We start from the raw sequence: 25,861 nt of genomic DNA on the forward strand, positions 1-25,861 counted from the left end.
TTTCTTTTCAAAATTACAGATATGATAATCAAAAGCTTACCTCCAGATATATTGATGGTGGATTATGCTCCCCACCAAATTTGTCCAATAGGGCCTCTATATGTTCCTGTGTCAATTTAATCATTTGTTTGATATTCCATACCTAAAAAATATTTTAAAAGAATTTACATAAAAATGATTTAGGATATGAATTAGAAATATTTTAATATTTCTATTAAAATAGTGCAGTAACTGCCAGTGTTTCTTGAAATTTAGAGCTTAGAGAACTTAGAGATCATTTAATATAGTGGTTTTCCCCTTTTATTATTAAACATCTTCAAATTTTTTTCTATACTAGTAATACAATATATTCTCAACTATAAAAGATTCAAATAATATATGAGTATTCATAATAAATGATGAAAATCTCTTTTCACCTTCCCCATATTCCTGGGCGCCCTGCCAAAAGTACTGTTTACAGTTTGGTATGCATCCTTCCACATCTCCTTTTTATTCAAGTAAAAAACAAATACATACATATATAAAAAACAAATCATATAAATATTACATATAAAAATATTTTTAACAATTGCTTTTTCACTGAACGTGCCTCAGAATTCTTTCCATGTCAATACATACACATATTTTACTCCTTTTAAATGGCTGCATAGGCATCCTTTTAAATGGCTGCGTTAAGTATAGATATATTCATTTCATAATAATGCTGTGACACTGCTTATTTCAATGGTCTTCAAGCTTCAAGAGTAACCTGAGGTTAGGAGGACATGGATAACTTTAGGAGAATCAATTTCCAGATCCTTAGTGTCTATTTGTACTCTTCCTAATTGATCTGCTTTAAAATTAGTTTTCCTTTCTTCCTCTCCTTTTAAAATCACCATTTTGTAATTCTCCACTTTATAAAAGAAAGGCAAAGTCCTTATCCATCTCAAATCCTACTAAGGTGCACTGTTCTGATACGTATAAACTCCAAAGTATCCAACAAATAAGAGAAGAGCGAAAATCCCTTGAGAGAAAAGGTGGAAAAAAATGAAGACCTTTTTTTAATCAATGAAACAAATTCTTGGCAAGCCTCCAAGTCTTATCCATTTATCCAGCCAGCCTAGAATTTAGAAGTCTTGTGGTTACAATACAGGCACATATTAACATATTTATTTTAAGATAAGTAAGAAGTCAGATTTTTTTTTTGTTGATGAAAAATGAGTCCAATTTATCTGAGCAGTTTTAGAACCTGCTTTACAAATTACACTATACAGTATATACTCTCTATAAATTGAAAGATCTAAACCTGCAATTTCAAGGTGTGACCAAAAGGGGACTTAACATAAATATAATACACACTAGAAATTATGGTCTTTTAAACTACTTAAAGTTATAATTAAAAAATGTGAGATAATTTAAAAATGCACAATGGGTATAAATGAGCAAAGGGGTTTCAGGACCTTTGGTTTATTTCATAATTCCCTTAAAAGAGGATATTTAGATTATTGTAGCTTTCTCCACTTCAAACAAGGCTTCAATGAATAGTCTGAACTGCCTTTCTGGGAAAGGTGCAAGTTTTCCTTTTATTATTGAGGCACAGGATTCCTGAATTGAAGGATATGCACGTTTAAAAAATAAATATGCCAAATGGCCTTCCAAAAGAAAAAATGTACCAAGTCATACCCCTATCCACAGGGTATGAGTCTACCCTTTTCCCACAATCCCACCAACATCAGGTATTATCAAACTTCTAAATTTTTACCAATCTTAAGGGGAAAAGATGATCTTGTTGTTTTAATTTGTATTTCACAGAAAGTTGAGCATTTTTCATGTATTTGGCCATTTAAGTTTCTTTTTGGAAAATTCCCTATCCATATTCCTTCTCCCTTTTATTCTATTTGTTTTTCTTGCTGTTATATAGATACCCTTCATCCTGAAAATTCTGGATATTAATTCTTATTCTCCTACAAATGTTGCATCTTTCCTTGTTTTTCACTTTGTCTCTTTTGTCATATAAAGTCTTGCTACTCAAAGTGTGGCCCATAGACCAGCAGCAGCATAATCTCCAATAAGTTTGTCAGAGCAGCAGAATCTCAGGCCCCATTTCAGACCTACTGAACTTTAACAAAATGATCCATATTAAGGTTCAAGAAACAATGACAGAAGTTCCAAAGTTTTTCTACAGTCAGATCTTACAAAATTTTCCTTTATGACTCCCTTGCTAATATCTCATATCCCCCCAAAAACTATCAGATGTCTTCTTTTCTCTAGATTCACTTACTCCCTAGGTGATGATCTTATCCAATCTTGTGACTTTATATGCCAAATACGGACTGATGAAGCCCCAATTTTTAAATCCAGCTCTTTCAACTCTATACTTTTTTTGTCCAACTGCCTACTCAACATCTCTACTAAGATAATAGGCACCTCAAACTTAACATGTTCAAAGACTAATTTCTCATTTGCCCGCATCCCCTAAAAACGTGTTTTTCCTATAGTCTCTTCATCTCAGAAAATGACGAACTCCATTCTTTAAGTTGCTCAAACCAAAAGCTTTACTGTTATTCTTGACTCTCTTTTTGTCACACCTGACATCCAATCCATCTCCAGATCAAAATATATGCAGAATCAGACAATTATTCACCTTCTCTACCATTATCACTCTGTTCCAAGCCACATCGTTTCTCTCTTTATTCCAACAGTCTCTGAGGTGGTCTCTCCTGTTTCACTTCTAGAACGACACAGTAGCTAGGGTAATCTCTTAAAACTGTAACTTCAGATCATATGACATTCTTCTGCTCAAAACCCTCCAACAGCTTCCCAAGTAAAAATCACCAAAGTCCTTACAACAGTCTACAAAACAACAGGGCAATAGAAAATGTTAAGATTGGTTAGGTAAGGCAGGATCAGACCATGAATGTCTGGAAGTCAGATTTCTTATCTTCCCAAACAAAAGTAATTTTATATCCAAAGAATGAAGAAAAATCACTAGTCGTAGCTGGAATTAGAGACAATTAATCTGGGAGGGAAAATTCTTTCAGATTTCCCCAGAAGAGTAAGAAAACTGATGATACTTATAAAATAGAAATATATTACAAAGTAGAGTAAGATATTATAAAGTTAACAGTAGATATATACTTTTGGCCTTACAATGCCTTCTTGGAAAAACAAGAAAATCTCTTACAGCAATCGTAAAAGAAAAATGAAAGAATTAAAAACAAAAACAAAAAACTTCAAGAAAGGTACTAGAATATTTCCTGTTTTGATCTCTTTAGTAGACTACAGCAATTAAAATTAGGCAATCTCAGTAAACAATTGATCATTTCTGATCTTCAAATTGCAAGATTCTCACTCCAAAAAAAGGTTTTTTTTTTTTTTTTCTTAAAGCCTAGCTCAGAAGATGCCTATGTGAAAACATAAATGCAGACAAACTGCCATGGAAGGAACTGTACGGTAGCAACAGCACAAAAGAACTACAGCCACTGGCTCCCCTCCACCCAATAAAAAGGTATGAGGTTCAGATTATTATATGATTGGTTTCTACCAAACCTTTAAAGAAAATGTAATATCAACTACTAATAGGTGATAGTATAGAAAAAAATCATCCAAATTCATTTTATGAAGCTGGCAAAATCTAGATGTCAAAACTTGACAAATACAAAAAAACCAAACCACAAAATAATCCACCCTGTAAGAAGAGACCTTAAAAACTCTTAAATATATTTCAGTACTCTCTCTATATTTTTTTGTTTTAAGCTTTTATTTTTTTCCTTTTTCTCTCCAAAGCCCCCCGGTACATAGTTGTATATTCTTCGTTGTGGGTCCTTCTAGTTGTGGCATGTGGGACGCTGCCTCAGCGTGGTTTCATGAGCAGTGCCATGTCCGTGCCCAGGATGTGAACCAACGAAACACTGGGCCGCCTGCAGCGGAGCACGCGAAACTAACCACTTGGCCACGGGACCAGCCCCTCTATTTTTTTTTTTTTAATCAAGGATAGTCATTCACTAGGAATCCAGTAACATAATACTTAATATTAATAGGTCAAAGGAGAAAATTATGAGACTAGTCTAATAAATGCCAAAAAAAAAAGATTATTACAGAAGGTAAAAAATTTTAAAAAGAGAGAGACATTTCCTCTCCTACAATTTCAAGAAAATTGTTAAAAGAATCATGGTACTGAAAGCAAGAAGGCCAAAGCATCAGTAATTCAGTGGAAAAAATTCTGAATAATTCCTGTAAAACAGAGAATAAATATAAACAGCTTAACAAAGAAATCAAAGTCAATAAATCGCAGACCAAAACGTAAAAGGAAGTTTCCACTGAGATAACTCTAGATCTCCAATCTTAAAGACAACATACATAAAAAGAAAGCATGAGGAAATTATAAAGACCTGAATTTGGAATCATATAGTCATTAAAATAAAACCTCACTTGAAGTCAACAGATTAGAGCTGAAAAGAGAATTAAAGAACTAGAAGATGATTCACAGAAAATTAGCCAAAAGGCAGAGATAAATGAATGGAAAACATGAAAGACATGAAGAACAGGATTAGCACATCTAGAAGGTAAACAGAGAATGGGAGAGAGATCGGAACAGAAGATGGCCATATTGCTGTATCTCCCATTTCCAAAACAGTTGAAAATCAAAAATACTCAGAGTAGTACAATGAGCCCTGGCCATGATAGCTAAAACTAAATCCACAACCATACAGACTGAAGTGAAAGTGCATAAAAATTCTTAAAGTCAACCAAAGAGAAAAGAAAGACAAATCAGATTGATAGCATACTCCTTAGCAACAATAAAAAGAAATAATAAAAAGAAGATAATGAAATGACTTCAAGGTGCAAAAAGAAAATAGTTGACAACCTAGAAAAAGGAAACTGAACCCAGCACAATACAAAAGAAAGAATGGCAAGGTAGGCTAAATAACAGCCCCCAAGATGTCTACATCCTAAAACCGAGAACCTGTAAATATTACCTAATATGAAAAAAGGATTTTGCAGACATAATTAAGTATCTTGAGTTAGGGATCCTGAATTACCTGGGTAGGTCCTAAATGTAAATCACAAGTGTCCTTATAAAATGGAAATTCGAGATAGATTTTACTACAGAGAATTAGGGAATGTGAAGATCTACCAGAGAAACAGGAAGATGCTAAAAGTGCTGGCCTTGAAGTCGGAAGAAGGAACCATGAGTCAAGCAATGCAAGGAGTGCAGCTCTAGAAGCTAGAAAAGGTAAGGAAATGTGCTCTAGAGGCAGCACAGCTTTTATGACACCTTGGTTTTGGCCTAGTGAAATCCATTTCAGACTTTCAGAACTGTTACGAGAATAAATCTGTGATGATGTAAACCACCAAGTTTGTGGTAATTTGTTATAGCAGCCACAGGGAACTAATACAAATGGGGAACCTAGACACTAATAAACATGAGGGTAAATCTAAATAAGCAAAGACTATACAAAATAACAACAATAAAAACAATCACTAAAACTAACGGAAGACATTGGCAGCACTAAAGCATTCTAAAACCCATCTATTATTCAAGAAGCAGAATCCTGGAACATCTTGTTGTGCCAAATAGATGTCAAAACAATACAGGAGCCAGCTTGAAAGGACTTCTACTCGTCAAATTTGGGAAATTTTCAGCAAAAAGAGTAAGATTTTAATTATGCATACATAAAAAAACCAAAAATTCACTAGTCCATAAAAACAAAAAGTGTTTGGTGGGAGACATTTGCCACCTACAGTTACATCTTTAAAAAATTAAACATTCATAGAAGAGAATTATGCACTTATCTTCCCTTTTTATGAAAAACTATAGTTATTTCCATTTGAAGTGGGATGCTCTTCTTTACGGAAGAACGCCAGCTAATATGAAATAACTGATTCAGGAAAGGATCAAAGGACGCTAAAACTACTAGGTAAAAAGTTGATGGAAAACAGGATACTCACATTGTGTCAAAGTATTTCGCTACAGATTAAACACAAAAGGAAAAACACACCTTTTCAAGGAGAGATGAGGCTTAGAATCATTAGTAGTGGGACAACCTGACAAGTGACTCTTAATGTGATGTGACATAAATGATACATTATCTATCATCCATAAAGTATACTTACAAAATATTTAAATAGAATCTAATCAAACCTTTATACTCAGCTTCTAGTTTAAAACAAACAGGAGATACAGAAATATGCTGAAAGCACCCCAATGAAATAAACAAATATGGAACGTGAGACAGTCTATAAGTCATTTACCTTCTCTTTTAAAGTCAAAGCCGTAACAATCAGACAAATCCAAAATGTGGGACATTCCAGGACAAGTGTCCTGGTCCCTTTTAATAAATCATGCCATAGGAAACGAAACAGTGGGTGGTCAGTTCAAGACTACAAGACAACAACTAATTCAATGCATGCACAAGTAGATCTTAGTTCAGGGACGGAAGATAGCTATAAAAAACATTCCTGGTTTAATTACAGAAATTTGAACATGTACTAGATATAAGATTATGGAACTGTTAGTCTTGCTAGATATAAAGAGATTCCAGCCAGGTGAAATTTCTTTTCTTAGGTGATATAAATCAAGCAAAATGTTAACAGCTGTTGAACCTAGGCAGTGTAGGTAGTATTTACATAAATGTTCACTGCACTATTATTCAACTTTTCTGTAGCTTTGAATTTTTCCCTAAACTTTTTCTTTCTTTTTCCTTAATGTTAAGCAGTGGCCCTCTTTCTCTTCAACAATGTTTTTTCTCTTAGTCTAATTTATCTGATACTAACCCATCGACATCAGCATTTTACCATTATGTGCCTGGCATGTCCTTTCTCATCCTTTTATTTTCAACCATTGTGTGTCTCCTATAAAAGAATTAGATAGCTTTGTTAGCTTGTTTGGTTTTAAATGTACTCCACTGTGTTTTAACCAGAGAATTCAATTCATTTACATTTTTGCAACTAATTTATTTCTACCATCTTACTACATGCTTTCTATTTACAAGGCCTTTTCTTGCTTTTCTGACTTCTATGAATTGATCAAGTTTTATTATTCTTCCTTTTACCTCTACACAGCAGCCACATTATAGGTCACAATGCAAGTTTCATAAATACAAAAAATTAACATACAGGACATATTCCTTTACCATGATGCAATTAGTTTAGAAATCAGTAACAAAATCTGAATAAATTTTTGAAAAATTCAACTTTCACTTATTGAAAAAAATGTTAGAATGTTATAAATAGGGATCTCTTAACTTAATAAAGTATATCTACAAGAAACCTGCAGCAAAATATTACAGTGAAAGGTCAAGAATAAGACATTGCTATGATATACAGGAGGTATAAGATATAAGAAGAGATGTAAGAATTGGAATGGTAGAGATAAAAACTTATTTGTAGGAAACATGGTATCTGTAGAAAAACCCAAGAAAAGCTATAAACCATTAGAGCTAATAACTACTAACTATAAAGACTAATTTAAGAGTTTAGCAAGATTGGTGAATATAAGATCAGGAATACAAACTTTAATAGGTGTTCCAATGGATCAGCCAGATTCATTTTTAAAAAAGATGACTTTCATAATAGAAACAAAAACTATAAAGAATCTAGGAGTAAATCTAGCAAAAGATTTGCAAGACCTTTGAGAAAACACAAAATAATATGCAAGTGCACAAAAGAAGACTGAGAAGAGACACTCAGATGACTCTAGAGGTTAATTTCCTCTCCTCTTTTGGTAGCCTGTCAAGAAGCTGACTCAGCAGGTCTAAGTTCACACCATGCAAGAAAAGGCTGATGACAGCCACAGAGCTCAAGACCCTTGCCCTTTCAAATAAGGCCATTTCATCAGCCTCAAAGCCCCAATTATTACATAGGAGCCCTTTCCACGGTATATTAATTCTAGTTATGTCTAGCCTAAGAACAAATCTACATGGAGATAACAGAGCTCAGGGGATTATTATGCTCTGGTATTTACTTATTTTTCGCCGCTAAATTTCATTTCACATTTACGCCATACAACACATACATGTATGCATGAGCCCTCTTCACTTGACAAAGACTTACATAAATGTTCTTTTATGTGAAGACTCAATATTGTAATGATCTCAATTTTCCTCATATTAACTCAATGCAGTGCAATAAGCAAAATCCAAAGAGAGATGTTTCCCAAAGAATTTGAAAAACTGATTCTAAAATTCTTATGGAAGCACTGTAAAATAGACTTTTAACTATTTGGAATAATAAAAAAAGTAAGACTAGTACTACCAGACAGCTAGACTTATAAAGCAATAGTATGGTACAGGGATAGACAAACAGAGCAAAGGGATTAAATAGAAAGCTCAGAAACAGAGGAACAGGTACTTATATACATGGCATATGGTTTGCGTTGGCATTATAATTTAGTGGGGGACAGGATGAACTATACAATAAATAACGCCGGAGTAAGTGACTATCCTTTTGGAAAAGATCAAAAAATCCAAAAGAAAAATGGGCAAAGGATTTATGAACAGGTAGTTTACTAAAGAGAATTCAGAATATCCAATAAACACAAGATAAAATAAATAATCTCATTAGTGATCAAAGAAATGCAAATTAAAATGAGAAACCATTTCACACCCATGAGATTGGCAAAAAACTTAGGTCTAATAATACCAAGAGTTGGCAACCATGTACAGCAATAGGTGCTCTTCTATTCTACAGGTATGTATAGTATAAATGTTTGAAAGTAAACTGACATTATCTAGTAAAGCTGAAGATGGGCATTATCCTATCATCTAGCTATTATATTTTAACACATGTAAGACGTATTTACTGAAGCAATCTTTATAACAGCAAAATACTGGAACGAATTCAAATATTTCCTAAGAGAAACATGGGCAAATTCTGATGTATTTGTATAATGGAATACCATATGTAAGTCAAAATGAAGAACCAGAGCAAATACATTAATATGGATACATCTCAAAAACACAATATTGAGTGAAAAAAGTAAGTTCCATGATATGTACAGCTTTAAAATATGCAATCGATATTGTTTATGGATATATACCCATGGCAAAAATAGAGAAATATGCATGGGGATGATAAATACTAAATTTAAGATAATGTTTACCTCTGAAGAAAAAGCAAGAGGGCAGAGAATGGAATCAAAAATAAGCTTTGATTATCTATAAGGTACTCTGTGTCTACAATTTTTATTTGTTTAAAAAATCTGGAGAGGTGACGTCAGCAACATGGCGAAGTGAGCTCACCCGGGACTCTCTCCCCTCCAAACTACAACTGAAAGGACCAACTGAATTCCAACCAAAAAATCCTAATAACATAGAGATCATCAGAGACCCACAGCAGCCAAACAACAGAGGGCGCAGAGGCTGGAGCCGCCCTTGGAGGAGCTGGAATGGGGTAAGAGAGAACTTTGGTCCCTCCCCTACAGACTGGGATCACTGCAGCGGATGAGGGAAGGAGCTGGGGAGGGGCCACGCATCCACGGGATCTTCCAGGACTCCCACAGACCTGTGCAGTGGAAACCCTCTAACGGGGGAAAGCTTTCGCTGGGGGAACCCCATCAAGCCAGGGGAAACCAGAGAGCGAGAGCGAGAGCTGATCAGAATCCAGGTCTGCGTGCCAGAGAAAGTGCACCTCTTCCCCCAACCCGCACTGTGTGCCACCATTGCTGCTGAAGGTGGAGGGCTCAGAAGGCACTGCTCTCAACCCCCATCTAGTGGCGACAGCCTGTAACTGCAACCGAATATTAGTATTATGCACAAAAACTCTCCTCTACCATCCAGCAATTTATAAAAGCTCCAGACCAAAGGGAAAACAATAAAAACACAGAATTATGTCCTGAGGACTTGGAAATAGGTAAACTAAGTGACAATAAATTCAGAGTAGCTATCATCAAAAAACTCAATGAGGTAAAGGGAAATATAAAGAAACAAGTCAACGAGTTCTGGAATTACTTCATAAAAGAGACTGAAACTATAAAGAAGAATCAATCAGAAATACTAGAGGTGAAAAATACAATGGATCAGATAAAACAGAATATGGATTCCCTGAATGCACATTAAGACACCAGAGAGGAGCAAATTAGCATAATCGAAGACAGACAGGCTGAATGGCTCCAGAGGAAGAAAGAAAACTAAGAATTAAACAAACTGAAGAAAATCTCCAAGAAATAGCAGACTCAATGAGAAACTCCACCTTAAGAATTATTGGAATCCCTGAGGGTGTGGAAAAGGAAAATGGAGCAGAAAAGTGTGCTCAAAGAAATAACAGAAGAGAACTTCCCAAATCTAGGGATTGAGGGAGAAATGTGCATGTGGAGGAAGCTTCCAGATCTCTTAGATTTGTCAATGTAAAAAGACCTACTGCAAGGCATATAGTAGTAAAAATGGCAAAAGTGAATGACAAAGAAAGAATACTCAGGGCAGCAAGGCAGAAGAAAATAACCTACAAAGAAACCCCATCAGACTTTCAGTGGATTTCTCTACAGAAACCTTACGAGCTAGGAAAATGGAATGACATATTCAAAACATTAAAGGATAAAATCTTCAACCAAGAATACTCTATCCAGCAAAAATATCCTTCACAAATGAGGGAGAAATTAAATCTTTTCCAGACAAACAAAAGCTAAGGGACTTTGTAGCCAAAAGACCTCCACTACAAGAAATCCTCAAGAAGGTTCTCTACCTGAAAAAAGAAAAAAAGGGAGAAAGGGGTCACAAAACACAGAGTAGGGAGACAAACAGATAGAATCAGAATAGGACAGAAAATATTCAACTATAGCATTAGGATAAAGGGATGGAAATCACCAAAGCAAAGACAATCTTATCACTTTAACCACAAACTCACAACACAAGTTGCAAGAAGAGATGAAAATAATAATTTAGGAGGGGAAGAGGAGAGGGACTGAATCAGTCTAGGCTAAGGAAGTAAGAGACCACCAGAAAATGGACTAGGTATACATGAGATTCTGAATACAAACTTCAGGTAGCCACCAAACTAAAAAACAGAACAGAGACACAAAACATAAATAAGGAAAAATCTAAGAAACCCAGCATAAGAAACTGCGGAAGTCTATGGGTAGGCTAAAACACACAGGACGAGAAACAAAGGTAACACAGGAAAACCAGATAACGAGTGACAGAATGAGAGCATTAAGCCCTCATGCATCAATAATCACCCTCAATGTAAACGGACTGAACTCTCCAATAAAAAGACAGAGTGGCAAAATGGATTAAAGAACAAGATCCAACAATCTGTTGCCTCCAGGAAACACATCTCAGCCCCAAGGACAAACACAAGCTCAGAGTGAAGGGGTGGAAGACAGTACTCCAAGCTAACAGCAAAGAAAAGAAAGCAAGTGTCACAATACTTCTATCAGACTAAACAGATTTCAAAATAAGGCAGGTAAAGAGAGACACAGAGGGCCAATATATTATGATCAAAGGGAGACTCCATCAAGAAGAAATAATGCTTATAAATATCTATGCACCCAACACAGGAGCACCAAAGTTCATAAAGCAACTATTAACAAACCTAAAACAAGATATCAAAACTAACACAGTAACAGTAGGGGACCTCAACACTTCACTCATATCAATGGACAGATCATCCAGACAGAAAATCAAGGAAACAATGGACCTAAACAAAAAGCTAAAACAATTGGACTTAACAGACATATACAGAACACTTCATCCAAAAACAGCAGAATACACATTCTCCTCAAGTGCGCATGGAACATTCTCAAGGATAGACCATATGTTGGGAAATAAGGCAAGCCTCTACAAACTTTAAAAGAATTGAAATAATAACAAGCATCTTCTCCAATCATAATGCTATAAAGCTAGAAATTAATTACAAGAAAAAAGCTGAGAAAGGCACAAGGATGTGGAGACTAAACAATATGCTACTGAACAAACAATCACTGAAGAAATTAAAGAAGAAATCAAAAATACCTGGAGAGAAATGAAAATGATAACGTGCCATATCAACTCACAAGGGAAATAGCAAAAGCTATATTAAGAGGAAAATTCATTGCAATACAGACACATCTTAACAAATAAGAAAAATCCCAAATAAGCAATCTTCAACCACCCCTAACTGAATTAGAGAAAGAACAAACAAAGCCCAAAATCAGCAGAAGGAGAGAAATAATAAAAATCAGAGCATTAATAAATGCTATTGAAACAAAAAAGGCAATAGAAAGGATCAATGAAACAAAGAGCTGGTTCTTTGAGAAGATAAATAAAACTGACAAATCCCCAGCCAGACTTACAAAGAAAAAAAGGGAGAAAGCTCAAATAAACAAAATCAGAAATGAAAGAGGAGAAATAACAACAGACTCCACAGAAATACAACAGATTATAAGAGAATACTACAAAAAACCATATGCCAACAAAATGGATAACCTAGAGAAAATGGATAAATTGTTGGACTCCTACAGTCTCCCAAAGCTTAGTCAAGAAGCAGCAGACAATTTGAACAGACCAATCGCAAGGAAAGAGATTGAAACAGCAATCAAAAGCATCCCAAAGAATAAAACCCCAGGACCAGATGGCTTTCCTGGGGAATTCTACCAAACTTTCAGAGAGGACTTAATACCTATCCTTTTCAAGCTATTCCAAAAAATTAGGGAGGATGGAACACTTCCTAACACATTCTACGAGGCCAACATCACCCTGATACCAGAACCTGACAAGGACAGCACGAAAAAAGAGAACTACAGGCCAATATCGCTGATGAAGATGATGCAAAAATTCTCAACAAAATTTTGGCAACCCGAATTCAGCAATTCATCAAAAGGATCATACATCATGTTCAAGTGGGATTCGTACCAGGGACACAGGGATGGTTCAACATCTGCAAATCAATCAATGTGATACACCACATCAATAAACTGAGGAATAAAAACCACATGATCATCTCAATAGATGCAGAGAAAGCATTTGACAAGATCCAACAGCCACTTATGATAAAAACTCTGAACAAAATGGGGATAGAAGGGAACTACCTCAACATAATAAAGACCATATATGCCAAACCCACAGCTAACACCATACTCAGTGGGCAAAAACTGAGTGCCATCCCCCTGAAAAAAGGAACGAGACGAGAATGCCCTCTATTGCCACTCTTATTTAACATAGTACTGGAGGTTTTGGCCAGAGCAATCAGGCAAGCAAAAGGAATAAAAGGAATCCAAATAGGGAGGGAAGAAGTGAAACTCTTGCTGTTTGCAGACGACATGATCTTATATATAGAAAACCCCAAAGAATCCATTGGAAAACTTTCAGAAGCAATCAACAACTACAGCAAAATTGCAGGGTATAAAATCAATTTACATAAATCAGTAGCATTTCTATACTCTAATAACCAACTAATAGAAAAAGAACTCAAGAACACAATACCATTCACAATCACAACAAAAAGAATAAAATACCTCGGAGTGAATTTAACTAAGGAAATGAAAGACCTATACAACGAAAATTACAAGGCTTTTCTGAAAGAAATGGATGACGACATAAAGAGATGGAAAGACTTTCCATGTACATGGATTGGAAGAATAAACATAGTTAAAATGTCCATTCTACCTAAAGCAATCTACAGATTCAACGCTATCCCAATCAGAATCCCAATGACATTCTTTACAGAATTAGAACAAAGAATCTTAAAATTCATATGGGGCTCCAAAAGATCCCGAATTGCTAAAGCAATCCTGAGAAGAAAAAAGAACGCTGGAGGCATTACAATTCCTGATTTCAAAACATACTACAAAGCTACAGTAATCAAAACAGCATGGTACTGGTACAAAAACAGGTGCACAGATCAATGGAACAAAATTGAAAGCCTAGAAATAAAACCACACATCTATGGACAGCTAATCTTCGACAAAGGAGCTGAGGGCATACAATAGAGAAAAGAAAGTCTTTTCAACAAATGGTGCTGGGAAAACTGGAAAGCCACATGCAAAAGAATGAAAATTGACCATTCTTTCTCACCATTCACCAAAATAAACTCAAAATGAAAGACCTAAAGATGAGACCTGAAACCATAAGGCTTCTAGAAGAAAACATAGGCAGTACACTCTTTGACATCAGTATTAAAAGTACCTTTCAGACACCATGACTTCTCAGACAAAGGAAACAATAGAAAGAATAAACAAACAGGACTTCATCAGACTAAAGAGCTTCTTCAAGGCAAAGGAAAACAGGATTGAAACAAAAAAACAACCCACTAACTGGGAAAAAACATTTGCAAGTCATTTATATCCAACAAAGGCTTAATATCCATAATATATAAAGAACTCACACAGCTCAACAACAAAAAAATCAAACAACCCAATCAAAAAATGGGCAGGAGACACGAACAGACATTTCTCCAAAGAACATATACGGATGGCCAATAGGCACATGAAAAGATGTTCATCATCGCTGATCATCAGGGAAATGCAAATCAAAACTACATTAAGATATCAGCTTACACTATTGAGAATGACAAAAATATCTAAAACTAATAGTAACAAACGTTGGAGAGGTTGTGGAGAAAAAGGAACCCTCATACACTGCTGGTGGGAATGCAAACTGGTGCAGCCACTATGGAAAACAGTATGGAGATTCCTCAAAAATTAAAAATAGAACTACCATATGACCCAGCTATCCCACTACTGGGTATCTATCCAAAGAGCTTGAAGTCAGCAATTCCAAAAGTCCCATGCACCCGAATGTTCATTGCAGCATCATTTACAATAGCCAAGACGTGGAAGCAACCTAAGTGCCCATCACCAGATGACTGGATAAAGAAGATGTGGTGTGTATATATATATATATATATATATATATATATACACACACACACACACACACACACACACACACTGGAATACTACTCAGCTGTAAAAAAGAACAAAATTGTCCCATTTGCAACAACATGGATGGACCTTGAGGGAATATGTTAAGTGAAATAAGCCAGATAGAGTAGCACAATCTCTGTATGACTTCACTCATATAAGGAATTTAAAAATGTAGACAAAGAGAACAGATTAGTGGCTACCAGGGGAAAGGTGGGGTGGGGAGTGGGCACAAAGGGTAAAGGGGTGCACCTACAACACGACTGACAAACAATAATGTACAACTGAAATTTCACAAGATTGCAACCTATCATTAACTCAATAAAAATTTTTTAAAAATCTGAAGCAAATAAGATAAAAGACACAATTCAACCAAGTTGAGCAATGGGTACCTGACAAGTCATTCTATGATTCTTATACTTTTCTACATGCTTGAAATACGAAGGAAGGAAGAAGGAAATTGAGGTGGTCAGTTGGTTAGCTCCTTCCAGAAATAAAACATACTAAAACTACCCTTACTTTTGCAATTGGGGTGGCCCTAAACCTGCCTACTCTGAACCCTGTGCCCTAGAAGGAAGCCAGCCAATGAACACACAAGACTTATACAGAACCAACAGTCAGACGTCTCATTTAGAAAAGAAGTCTGGACATGTATAACTGCAAAGCTCTCTACTGTAAGCAACTTACTCCTTTATTCATGAATACAAATAGACAGTCAAGAATCACAAGATATGTACAGCATGGTGACTACAGTTAAAAGACTATATATTTGAAAGTTGCTAAGAGAGTAGATCTTAAAAGTTTTGTCACAAGAAAAAAAATTCTGTCTGGTAATGGATGTTAACAAGATGTATTCATTTCACAATATATGCAAATATTGAATTATGTTTTATACCTGAAACTAATATAACATTATATGTCAATTATACCTCAATAATAATAATAAAAAGAATCACAAGACACTGAAAATCCAACAGGAGGAAAGAGAAAGATCACAATGAATAAATAGAATGACTTGGCAGGGAGAAAATGGAAACATTATTGGGAAAAAATTTAGAAGGGGTAAACAACATAATGAGCACTGGTAAAGACCATGGTAGTGATTTGTAATATAAAGTTAAAGAAACTTTCCAGAAAACAGAGCAAAAACAAAAACAGAGGTGGATAATACTAAGTAAAAAGTTGAGATGTTAAGAACATATATAGGAGTTTCAAAATTCATTTAATAGGAGTTCTAAATGAAGGAAATAGAAGAAATATTAAAAACATTTTGACCTAAGGAAAAACATCAGGATTTTGACTGAAAGGGCTCAGTGAGGTCTAAGGTGGAGGAGTAAAGAAGACCAATATACGAATAAATCCTAGTGTCCAGGATTAAATTTCAGAAATCTGTTATTAAAAAAGAAAGCCCTAAAAGATTTCTATAAAATAACTAGAATTAACTTGACATCAAACTTCATCAGCAACATTAAAAGAGAATGGAGACAGAAAGCAGATTACTTTTTGCCTAAAGCTTGGGGTTGGTGGGACTGGGGAGTGACTGCCGTCTGGGAGATTCTTTCAGGGGTGATGAAAAAGTTCTACAATGGATTATGGTGATGGTTGCAGAACCTGTGAACAAATTAAAAACCAGTGAAATGTACCCTTTACATGGATGCATTCTATACCCTTTACATGGATGCATTCTATGATATGTAAATTATATCTCAATAAAACTGCTAAAAAGAAAAGACAATGGAGTAATGCATTTATTGTCCTGAGCAAAAATGATTTTGAACCTGGAATTTTACACACAGGCAAACTACCAATCGAGCATGAGGGTACATGAAAATCTTTTCAGACATGTAAGGTCTCAAAAATTTACCTTAATTGAAATCACATGTCTGAAAACATTCCTATCTTTTGACTTAGCATTCTATTTCTAGAAATTTTACCAATCTTCCACAAAACTGGAAAAATAAAGCAGGTCTCTGGTCCTAGCATTTATAATGATAAATGATTCACCAGGTGAAAAAACATCAACTGATTCAAAAACAAAAACTGGCACTATCTTTATACAGAACAAAACAAACAAAACAGAAAGTGAATAAGCTGGTCCAAAAAAGGGAAAACATATCCCCAAAAAATGTCATGTTTCAAAACAGAGAGTTAATGATAGCAAGTGTGGCTACAGTATAGTAAGCAAGGGGAGACTGGTAACAAGCAGGAGTCAAAAAAATTAGGCAAGGGGCCAGGTTATGAACGGTCCTGAAAGCCATGGTAAGTAGTCTGGATTTTATTCTAAGTGCAATGAGAATCTAAAATTTCAAAAGCGAGGTGTGCATGTGTGTGTGACATAATCTGATTGATATTTTATTATTATTATTATTGACAATTATCCCATTTTACAGATGAGAATATTGTGGCACACAAGTGTTAACTATTTTGCTCAAAACCACACAGCTGGTAAACGATGGAGTCAGGATTCAATTTTAGACAATGTAAATCCAGAGCAGTATATATTACAGTGACTGTAAATATCATTCTAGTGAAGAATGGATTATAGGGGGGCAAGAGTGGATGCAAAGATCAGCTGAGACGATGGTTATAAGCTAAGCAACAGACGATCGCTTTGACTAAGGTGGACAGCAGCGAAGATGGAGAAAAATGGTGAATCTGGGATATTATTCTAGAGGTAAAGAAAACAGGACTCACTAAGGGATTAGACACGGGGAAGGGGTAAGAGAGAAAAATAAGAATTGAGGCTGGCTCCAGAATTTTGGGTGGACAGTCAGGCCATTTGCTGAAGTGGAGAATCATGAGGGGGAGAAATCAAGTATTATGTCATGAACAGGACAGGTCGATTAAAGGATCATGGAGGCAGCTGGTTACACATTTTAGAACTCAGGAGGAGAGATGAAGTTGGAGATACATTTAGATGCCTCAGCATACTAATAAGCAGATCTCTGAGGGAGTGTAGGCAAAAAAGACTCAACACCAGGGCCTGCCAATATTTAAAGGATTGGTAAAGAATAGAGACCATAAACATGGTTGAGAAGAAACAGACAGTGAGGTAGGAGAAAAAATATTCAGAAAATTTACTGGATAAGAAATAGTGGTTTGGGGGCCGGCCCGGTGGTGCAGCAGCTAAGTTTGCATGTTCCCCTTCTCGGTGGCCTGGGGTTCGCCAGTTCGGATCCTGGGTGCGGACATGGCACCGCTTGGCACACCATGCTGTGGTAGGCATCCCCCATATAAAGTAGAGGAAGATGGACACAGATGTTAGCTCAGGGCCAGGCTTCCTCAGCAAAAAAGAGGACTGGCAGTAGTTAGCTCGGGGATAATCTTACTCAAAAAAACAACAAAAAGAAATAGTGGCTCGAAGATAGCAAGGATGGAATTTACATATCTGTACACATTTGGTCATCATATGTACATACATTTGCATCCGTATTAAGGCTGGGAGATAATAGAGCATATCTGTAGGCTGAAGGGAAAATCCAATAGAGAGGCAGAAATTGAGGATGTGGAAGAGAGATGCTAACTGCAGGAAAGAAATTCTAATGACAGTAAGAGGAGATGGAACTTGAGTCACAAGAAGAGGAATCAGACTGTGAGAGAAGGTTCTGATAACAAGTGAAAGGAAGAGAGACTATGAAGACCAATGCTGACAGGTTTGTAGATTTGTTGGTGAGAAGATGACGACAGCTACACCTGATTTCTCAATAAAGTTTGAAGTGAAATCCAAAGATGAAAGTGGAAGCTGTGAGAGGTTTGCAATGAGTGGAAATGCGGTCTTAGAGGGAAAGTGAAGAGATAGCAGCACTCCCAGATATCATTGAAGCCCCGCTGAGGTTTATGGCATAAATTAAAAGCAGTATATTCAACTGCCTGAGAGCAGGCAGAGAGACAGTGGGCAGTAAATATCTTGTCAGGTCCATAAAATGAAAGAGAAGAGGGACTACAGAGTCAAGGATAGTAGTAATTTTTATAGTCATTTCTTACTAATATCTTGGTGCTGAAGTCTGTGGACTGTGAAGAAACAGTTTCACTTGAGTAGGCTTAAGAAGTGCTATGATCAGGGGCCAGACAGGTATTTGGAAGCTTTTTAAGGTAAAGGAAGAGGTTGAGGATTTAAGAGTTTGTTGATCATAGTTCTACATTACTTTGGATAGGTAGAGAGTGAGTAATAAAAATAAGGAAGTGGTATTCATGAAATCAATAAGTAGAAAATACCTTGATTTTGAGTTAAACTTGGAAATTAGTCTAAAATTATCTAAAATGGAATAAGAGGATCAAAATTTTTTTTCTAGCTAATTAAGTAAACCCTAAAGTTTCAGGGATCCTGGAAAAAACAAAACAAAAAACAGCATCACAAATGAACTATTTTAAACTGTCCATAAAATCATTTATTAAATTTACTGAACTTTTGAAAATTCAACAACTATTCACCACTACTATTAAAAAAATATACATATATATATTGGACATACATATAACTGAATTGAACGGAACTGTATTTGGAGTAGGAATAAAACAATGAAAATGTAGAAGCACTTCATGCGAAACAAGAGAAACAGTACAGATTCAGGATTTTCCATTGCAAATACTTCTACACATCTTAACAATATATCTATCATATTTCCTGCCTTTTGGTACAATCCCCCCAGTCATATTTTTCCTTTCATTGTAACCTCCTATCCCAAGTCACTCTCAGTTCTCCAAAACCTTGGGACACCATTCCAGAGCACCACATTATGATTCTAAGACCAAAAATTTGTGGGAAAACACTGTCACAAGTAAATAACCGGGGCATAATGGCCTATTATGACTGTAAGCACAGTTGAAGTTGAGAGAGAAGTACACCATTCTGATGACTGTTTTTGTTCCTAGCACCTAAGCACACTAGCATGAAGCAGTAGGTTATAGGTGCTGGCTGCATGACAACATTAAAAACTCTTTTATTCTTGGTAACCTCAGAGCAGACTGATGAAAGCACATTCAAAAGAGTTCAACTGAGGTCAGAGAACTAACAGGGTACAGATAAGGTCAGAGAAGTAGCAGCCACCTTAGTCAACATATTTTCTTTCTCAACTGGCATTCCAGGAGAGAATTAAGTCCTAATGCCTCAAAGTATTCAGTGTAAGTAATGAATTTCCTTCTCCAAGGATCTAGGATGGTACTTCTCAAGAGACAGAGTTAAAATGTATGCTCACTAGTTTTAGGTATTTTTTCAGTAACCCTGAAATAATGAATAATATTTTGTGAAGAGCACTTCATGGTATGTGAATGTTTTAAGGATACAATGTTACCTTATACATGTTGTAAAATATCATCTGGCTATTTCATTTGCTTTATGTGCTTTTCCCTTCCAAAAAAATACAGTCAGTTTTCAAAGATTTCATAATTTCTCCATCAACATAAGATCTCTTAAGCTTTCAATTCCTTGTGCCATGTACTCTAATAACAAGTAGGTAATAGGAAAATTATGCAATAATTGTACCAATCTTACAAAGTGCTTACTTTGTACCAGACACCGTTTACACACTTTGTATATATTAAACTTGTGCAACTCCTCCCAACCACTCAATGACGTTGGAACTATTATTATCCTTATTTTACAGAAGAGGAAACAGAGAGGTGAAAAAAAACTTGGCCTAGGGCAGACAGCCAGTAAGTGGCAGAACTACTCTTATATATTGCACGGTCTATGTGTCTATGAGAAGCAGAAGAAATATTACATCATCTGGTATTCTAACCAAGAGCAGCTGATACTTTACACATTCCACAATGTAAGGCAGGTGAGAACTTTGAGATAATGAGAATTTAAGTTTAAGTGGATCAATGTAGATTCATTTCTTCATTCAACAAATATTTAATGAGTACCTACTATGTGCTAGGGTTCTAGGCAATAAAGATGGTGCAATTCTATTTAAACCTGTTACAATTCTGTTTAAACCAAAGTCTCTGATCTCATGAAGTATACATCCTAGTTGAGGGAAGACAAGCACTAAACAAACAGAATACACAATACATCAGATGGTGATAAGCTACAGAGAAAAACAGAGCTGGGAAGCAGGAGGGAGGTGGGTGGCTATTAATATCGCAGAGTGGCCAAACTTGCAAACAGAATATGTCAGATGGTGACAAAAAGTTATAGAGAAAAACAGAGCTGGGAAGTAGGAGGGAGGCAGGTGGCTATTACTACTGTAGAGTGGTCAAAACTTGAAGGTCTCATTAATAAGATGATATATGACCAGAGATCTGAGAGAGTGAGGGAGCAACCTCACCACGCAGGTATATACAGAGGAAATCAGAGGGGAAACAAATGCAAAGGAATTACGTAGGAGTAAAATTGGTATATGTGATAGACTGCACTCGTGACCCCAAGTGATGGCTTCCCTGTAGATACACTTTCTGCCCTATAACTTTGTGGTCCTTTCCACTCTCACCCTGGGCTTCTCTAAGTAACTTGCTTTGGGAAATAAAATATTAGCAAACATGACCCAAGCAGAGGCTTAAAAAGAAAATATGCACTTCTTGCACAACTGAACTTGCCTGCTCTTACACCTCTGCCTTGCTATAAGAATATGCTTGAGCTAGCCTACTAGAACCAAGCTGTGCCATTCCAGGTCATCCCAGTCCAGCCGGCCTACCTAGAACCACCAGTTGGTCAGACACATAAGAGAGCCTAGCCAAGGTTAGCTCAGCCCAGTACAGCCTGCTCATAGCCTCAGAGTGGTTGTTTTAAGCACTAAGCTTTTGGGTGGTTTGTTACACAATAGATAATACACTGTGTTAGAAGAACAGCAACATAAAAGAACTTGTACATGAATCTTCACAGCATCATTACGCATAATAGCCAAAAAGGGGAAACAACTCAACTGTTCATCAAGTGATGAATAAATAAAATGTAGTACATCCATTCAATGGAATATTATTTGGCAATAAAAAGAAATGAAATACTGATACATGCTACATGAACAAACCTTGAAAACACTGTACTAAGTGAAAGAAACCAGTCACAAAGGACCACATATTGTATGGCTCCACTTACATGAAATGTCCAAAATAAGGAAATCTAGGAGACATAAATTAGATTACCAGTTGCCTAGAACTTGGGAGAATAAAGTGATTGAGGGATGATGACTAAAGGATGTGGAGTTTCTTCTTTTTTGGAGCAACAAAAATATGCTAAAATTGATTTTGGAGATAGTTGTCACACAACTCTGTGAACACACAAAAAGCCACTGAATCATACACTTTAAAATGGGTGATGTGTATGGTATATGAACTATAACACAAAAAAATATTTTTCTAAAAAAAGAAAGTAACAGTGACCACTTAGATTTTTTAAATGGCTGCTATACTGAAAATGGACCATAGTGGGAGCAAGAGCTGATGCCAAGAAATCAGATGGGAAACGACTGCCAAATGAAAGACAGTGGTGCCTTTTACCAGACTGATGCTGGCAGACACGGTAACATGTGCCAGATCCTGGATATATTATAAAGGTGTAGTCAATAGGATTTGCTGATGAACTGAACGCAGGGTATGACAGAAGGGAGTCATTTGCTAATATCTCTTGTCAATCTTCCTCTTTTTGCTTGAGGAAGATTGATGCTGAGCTAACATCTGTCCCAATCTTCCTCTATTTTGTATGTGTGATGCTGCCACAGCATGGCTTGATGAGTGGTATGTAGGTCCGTGCCTGGGACCTGAACCCATGAACCTTGTGCTGCTGAGTGGAGCACACAAACTTAACCATTAAGCCACCGAGCTGGCCCCTGACTCTACAGTTTTTAACCTGAGTAAGTCAAAGGATGTTAAGAACCCCAAATCGAAAAGACCACTTAAGGAACACTGGGAGTAACAAATGGGGGCACAGCACATGGAATTAGAAAATTTATTTTAAATATCCTGAGAGGGCTATTAAACAGTAAGAGTGGAGATGTCAAACAGGAGCTGGGTACAAACATCTGGAATTAAATAAGAAGTCCAGGCTGGAGATATAAATTTGGAAGTTGAGAAATAAAATGTTTTTCACTCATTCTGAGACCTTTTTTCCTTTACATTATAACATCTTTGAAATCAGAATGCATCTTACAATTGACGAACATCTTAAAATTGCTGTTGCCCAGGGGGTGGGCATGATGTAGTTGTCACTGCCTGTACATGCGGAACTTGATCAGGCTATTCCCACTGTTGTCAGTCAACTAAGTTATGTGCATTGCTGCATTACATGTGTTGAGATTAAGTGCCTCTTTAAAATACCTTCAGAAAGAGTACAATATGATTCTGCATTGAAACAAAAGTTATGTATGCAGAAAGGCACAGAAATAGAGATGCTGGGTATAAATTTGATACTGGTGAAGCAAATAAGTCTAAAAAGGTTATTTCAGTAAATATGAAATAAAAATTTTAAGTGAAAATAAGTACTGAAAGAGTCTATTTTTGGTGGTACAAAAAACAAGAGTGTATCTTACAATCAATAGTATCCAAGATTCAGTGAAAAATGATAGATGATATTTAAAATTATGAAAATGAATAAGCTCACCAAGGAAGTGAAAGAATAGAGAAAAGAAGAGCTAGACCATAGGGTAAGTTCATACCTCATTACAGTGCTTTTCTCACAGGAGAACTGCAAGAATTTAGTGAAATATTTACAAAGCACTTGATAGATTGCTTAAGACTAATTAAAAACACAGTCATTAGCTACTGATATCATTAAATGTTTAAAGGTCTATGACAATAGTTCCATCAAGGGACAGTTTCCAGAGAAGGTGTACCAGCCAGAATGGGCTACATTATGCTCTGTTTAAGAATTCCCAATCTTGGGGCTAAGTGGTTAAGTTCGCGAGCTCCGCTTTGGCGGCCCAGGGTTTCACCGGTTCAGATCCTGGATGCGGACATGGCACAGCTCATCAAGTCATGCTGAGGTGGCATCCCACATGCCACAACTAAAAGGACCCACAACTAAAAATATACAACTATGTACTGGGGGCGGTGCTTTGAGGAGAAAAAGGAAAAATAAAATCTTTAAAAAAAAACTGTTAAAAAAAAAAAATTCCCAATCAGAGTCAACTTAAAACAAAAAAGGTTTATTTCTCATTCATGCTGTATGTCCATTTTAGGTAGGGAGGAAGCCTTGTTTATTGCAATCACTCATGGACTCAGGTTGACAGAACAGCCACCATTTTGAACAAAGGGGTAAATCTTAACGACCTTGGATTTGACAGTAGATTCTTAGATACGACACTAAAAGCACCAGAAACAAAAGAAAAAACATATATAAATTAGACTTCATCAAAATTAAAAACATTTGTGCAAAGGACATGATCAAGAAAGTAAAAAGACAACCTACAGAACGGAAGAAATATTTGTAAATCATATATCTGATAAGGGTCTAGTATCCAGAAGATATAAGGAATACTTACAACACAAAAACAAAGACTTCTCAACTAAAATATAGGGAAAGGACTTGAACAGACATTTCTCCAAAGATATACAAAAAGGCCAACAAGCACTTAAAAAAGTGTCCAAAATCAGTAGTCATTAGGGACATGCCAATCAAAACCTCAATAAGACATGACTCCTTTACTTGTATACTATTTTCTTACAAAAATTCTAATTTTTTATATATTCAAGTGTGAAAATCTTTTCCTTTATACTTTCTGGATTTCCTACCTTGCTCCTAAAATTGGGAGAAGCACTAGAGCTTTCTAGTGGCTAAGAGCATGGGTTCTGTGGTCATAATACTTGGATTTAAATCCTACTTCACCACTCACCAGTTGTGAATCCTTGACCTCAAGGACCCACTAAGGGTCTCAGGAACCCACAAGCACCCTTTATCATTCCTTCATACCAGGAACCTACAAGCACCTTATCAAAATTTATAATTACATATTTGTGTGCAGAGATTTTGTTCAAAGTCTGTGATATCTCTAGACTATAGGTTCCATAGTGACTGTGACTGTGCCTATTTTCGTCCATGAATAATTTGTCCACAATGTCTACACAGTGTCCAGCACAGTCATCACATAAGTGTCTGTTTAATTAACATGCTATAATACAAAGAAACTGTTCTGTTTAAAGGGGATAAATGGACAATACGTGTTTGCAGGCAAGTTTAGAAGGCTTGATGTTTGACCTGGATCCTTAAGGATAGCTAGGATTTTGTTAAGCATATGAGGATAAGTGTATTCTAGCCATAGTAAACAATTATCAGTGTTCTCAAGGTACAAGGTATGTTCATGATAACTATTCCAATAGTTTGCTTTGGCTACAGCATAGGTGAATATGAGTTTAGGAGGAGATAAAGGTAATAAAAGTAGGCTGAAAAATCTTCAATGGAGTTTGGATTTTATTTTCGAGACAAGGGCTAAATGGTCAACATCCATGGTTTCAGTTCCTTACACTGCCATTTACTAGATGAGCTTGGGTAAGTTTATTCCAAATCTTATCCTGCTCATACCTCACAGGGTTACTGTAATGGTTTTATGAAATAATCATTTCATGTGTTACCTGTTTACTGTCATTACTGTAGTCTAAACTATTATCCCTTCTCCCTGAACTACTACTTAACAAAGGCATTCTAGCTGATTTCTCTACTCCTTTTGCCCTATTCCCATTTTTCTCATCCATTCTCCACAGTCAGAGTGAAATCCCTAAAATACAAAACTGATCACATCACTCTCCTTGCTTACTTCCCTTTAATAGCTCCCCAATGACTCCAGAATATAACCTAAACTTCTCAGTATAGAATATGAGATCCTAAATGATTTTGCCCCTGCCTGCCTCCTGCCTCATCATGAACTATTCTCTCCATTCCTTACGCAATAACGCAATCACAATGGTGTTCCAGCAGCAAAGCCTTTACACAGGCTATTAGCTAGTCCTTCTTCCTGGATAACTCTTCGCCTAGCACTTTTCCAAACTAGTGCAGCTTGTTCAGAGAGAAGACAGCTTTAGATCTCACTTCCTCAGAGAGGCCTTTCCTGATCACTCTCCTCCCAATCTGTACTGGATTATCGTTAAACTCCCTCAGCACCATATATTTTTACTTTG

The 25,861-nt window shown here is 36.2% G+C and overlaps 1 protein-coding gene across 4 annotated transcripts in view; it reads right to left on the reverse strand.

Moving 5' to 3' along the window:
• Positions 1-25,861, reverse strand: part of BRAF (B-Raf proto-oncogene, serine/threonine kinase) — a 140,196-nt gene that overhangs the window by 82,097 nt on the left and 32,238 nt on the right. For 3 of the 4 annotated variants that reach the window (XM_046668904.1, XM_046668903.1, XM_046668906.1), the window contains exon 2: positions 41-142. The exons of the other annotated variant lie outside the window; for it this stretch is intronic. In XM_046668904.1, coding sequence (XP_046524860.1) covers positions 41-142 — 102 coding nt within the window. The remainder of the gene's footprint in view (positions 1-40; positions 143-25,861) is intronic. 4 annotated transcript variants of the gene reach the window in all.

The sequence above is a fragment of the Equus quagga genome, chromosome 8 (assembly GCF_021613505.1).
Source record: "Equus quagga isolate Etosha38 chromosome 8, UCLA_HA_Equagga_1.0, whole genome shotgun sequence".
NCBI classification, from domain to species: domain Eukaryota; kingdom Metazoa; phylum Chordata; class Mammalia; order Perissodactyla; family Equidae; genus Equus; species Equus quagga.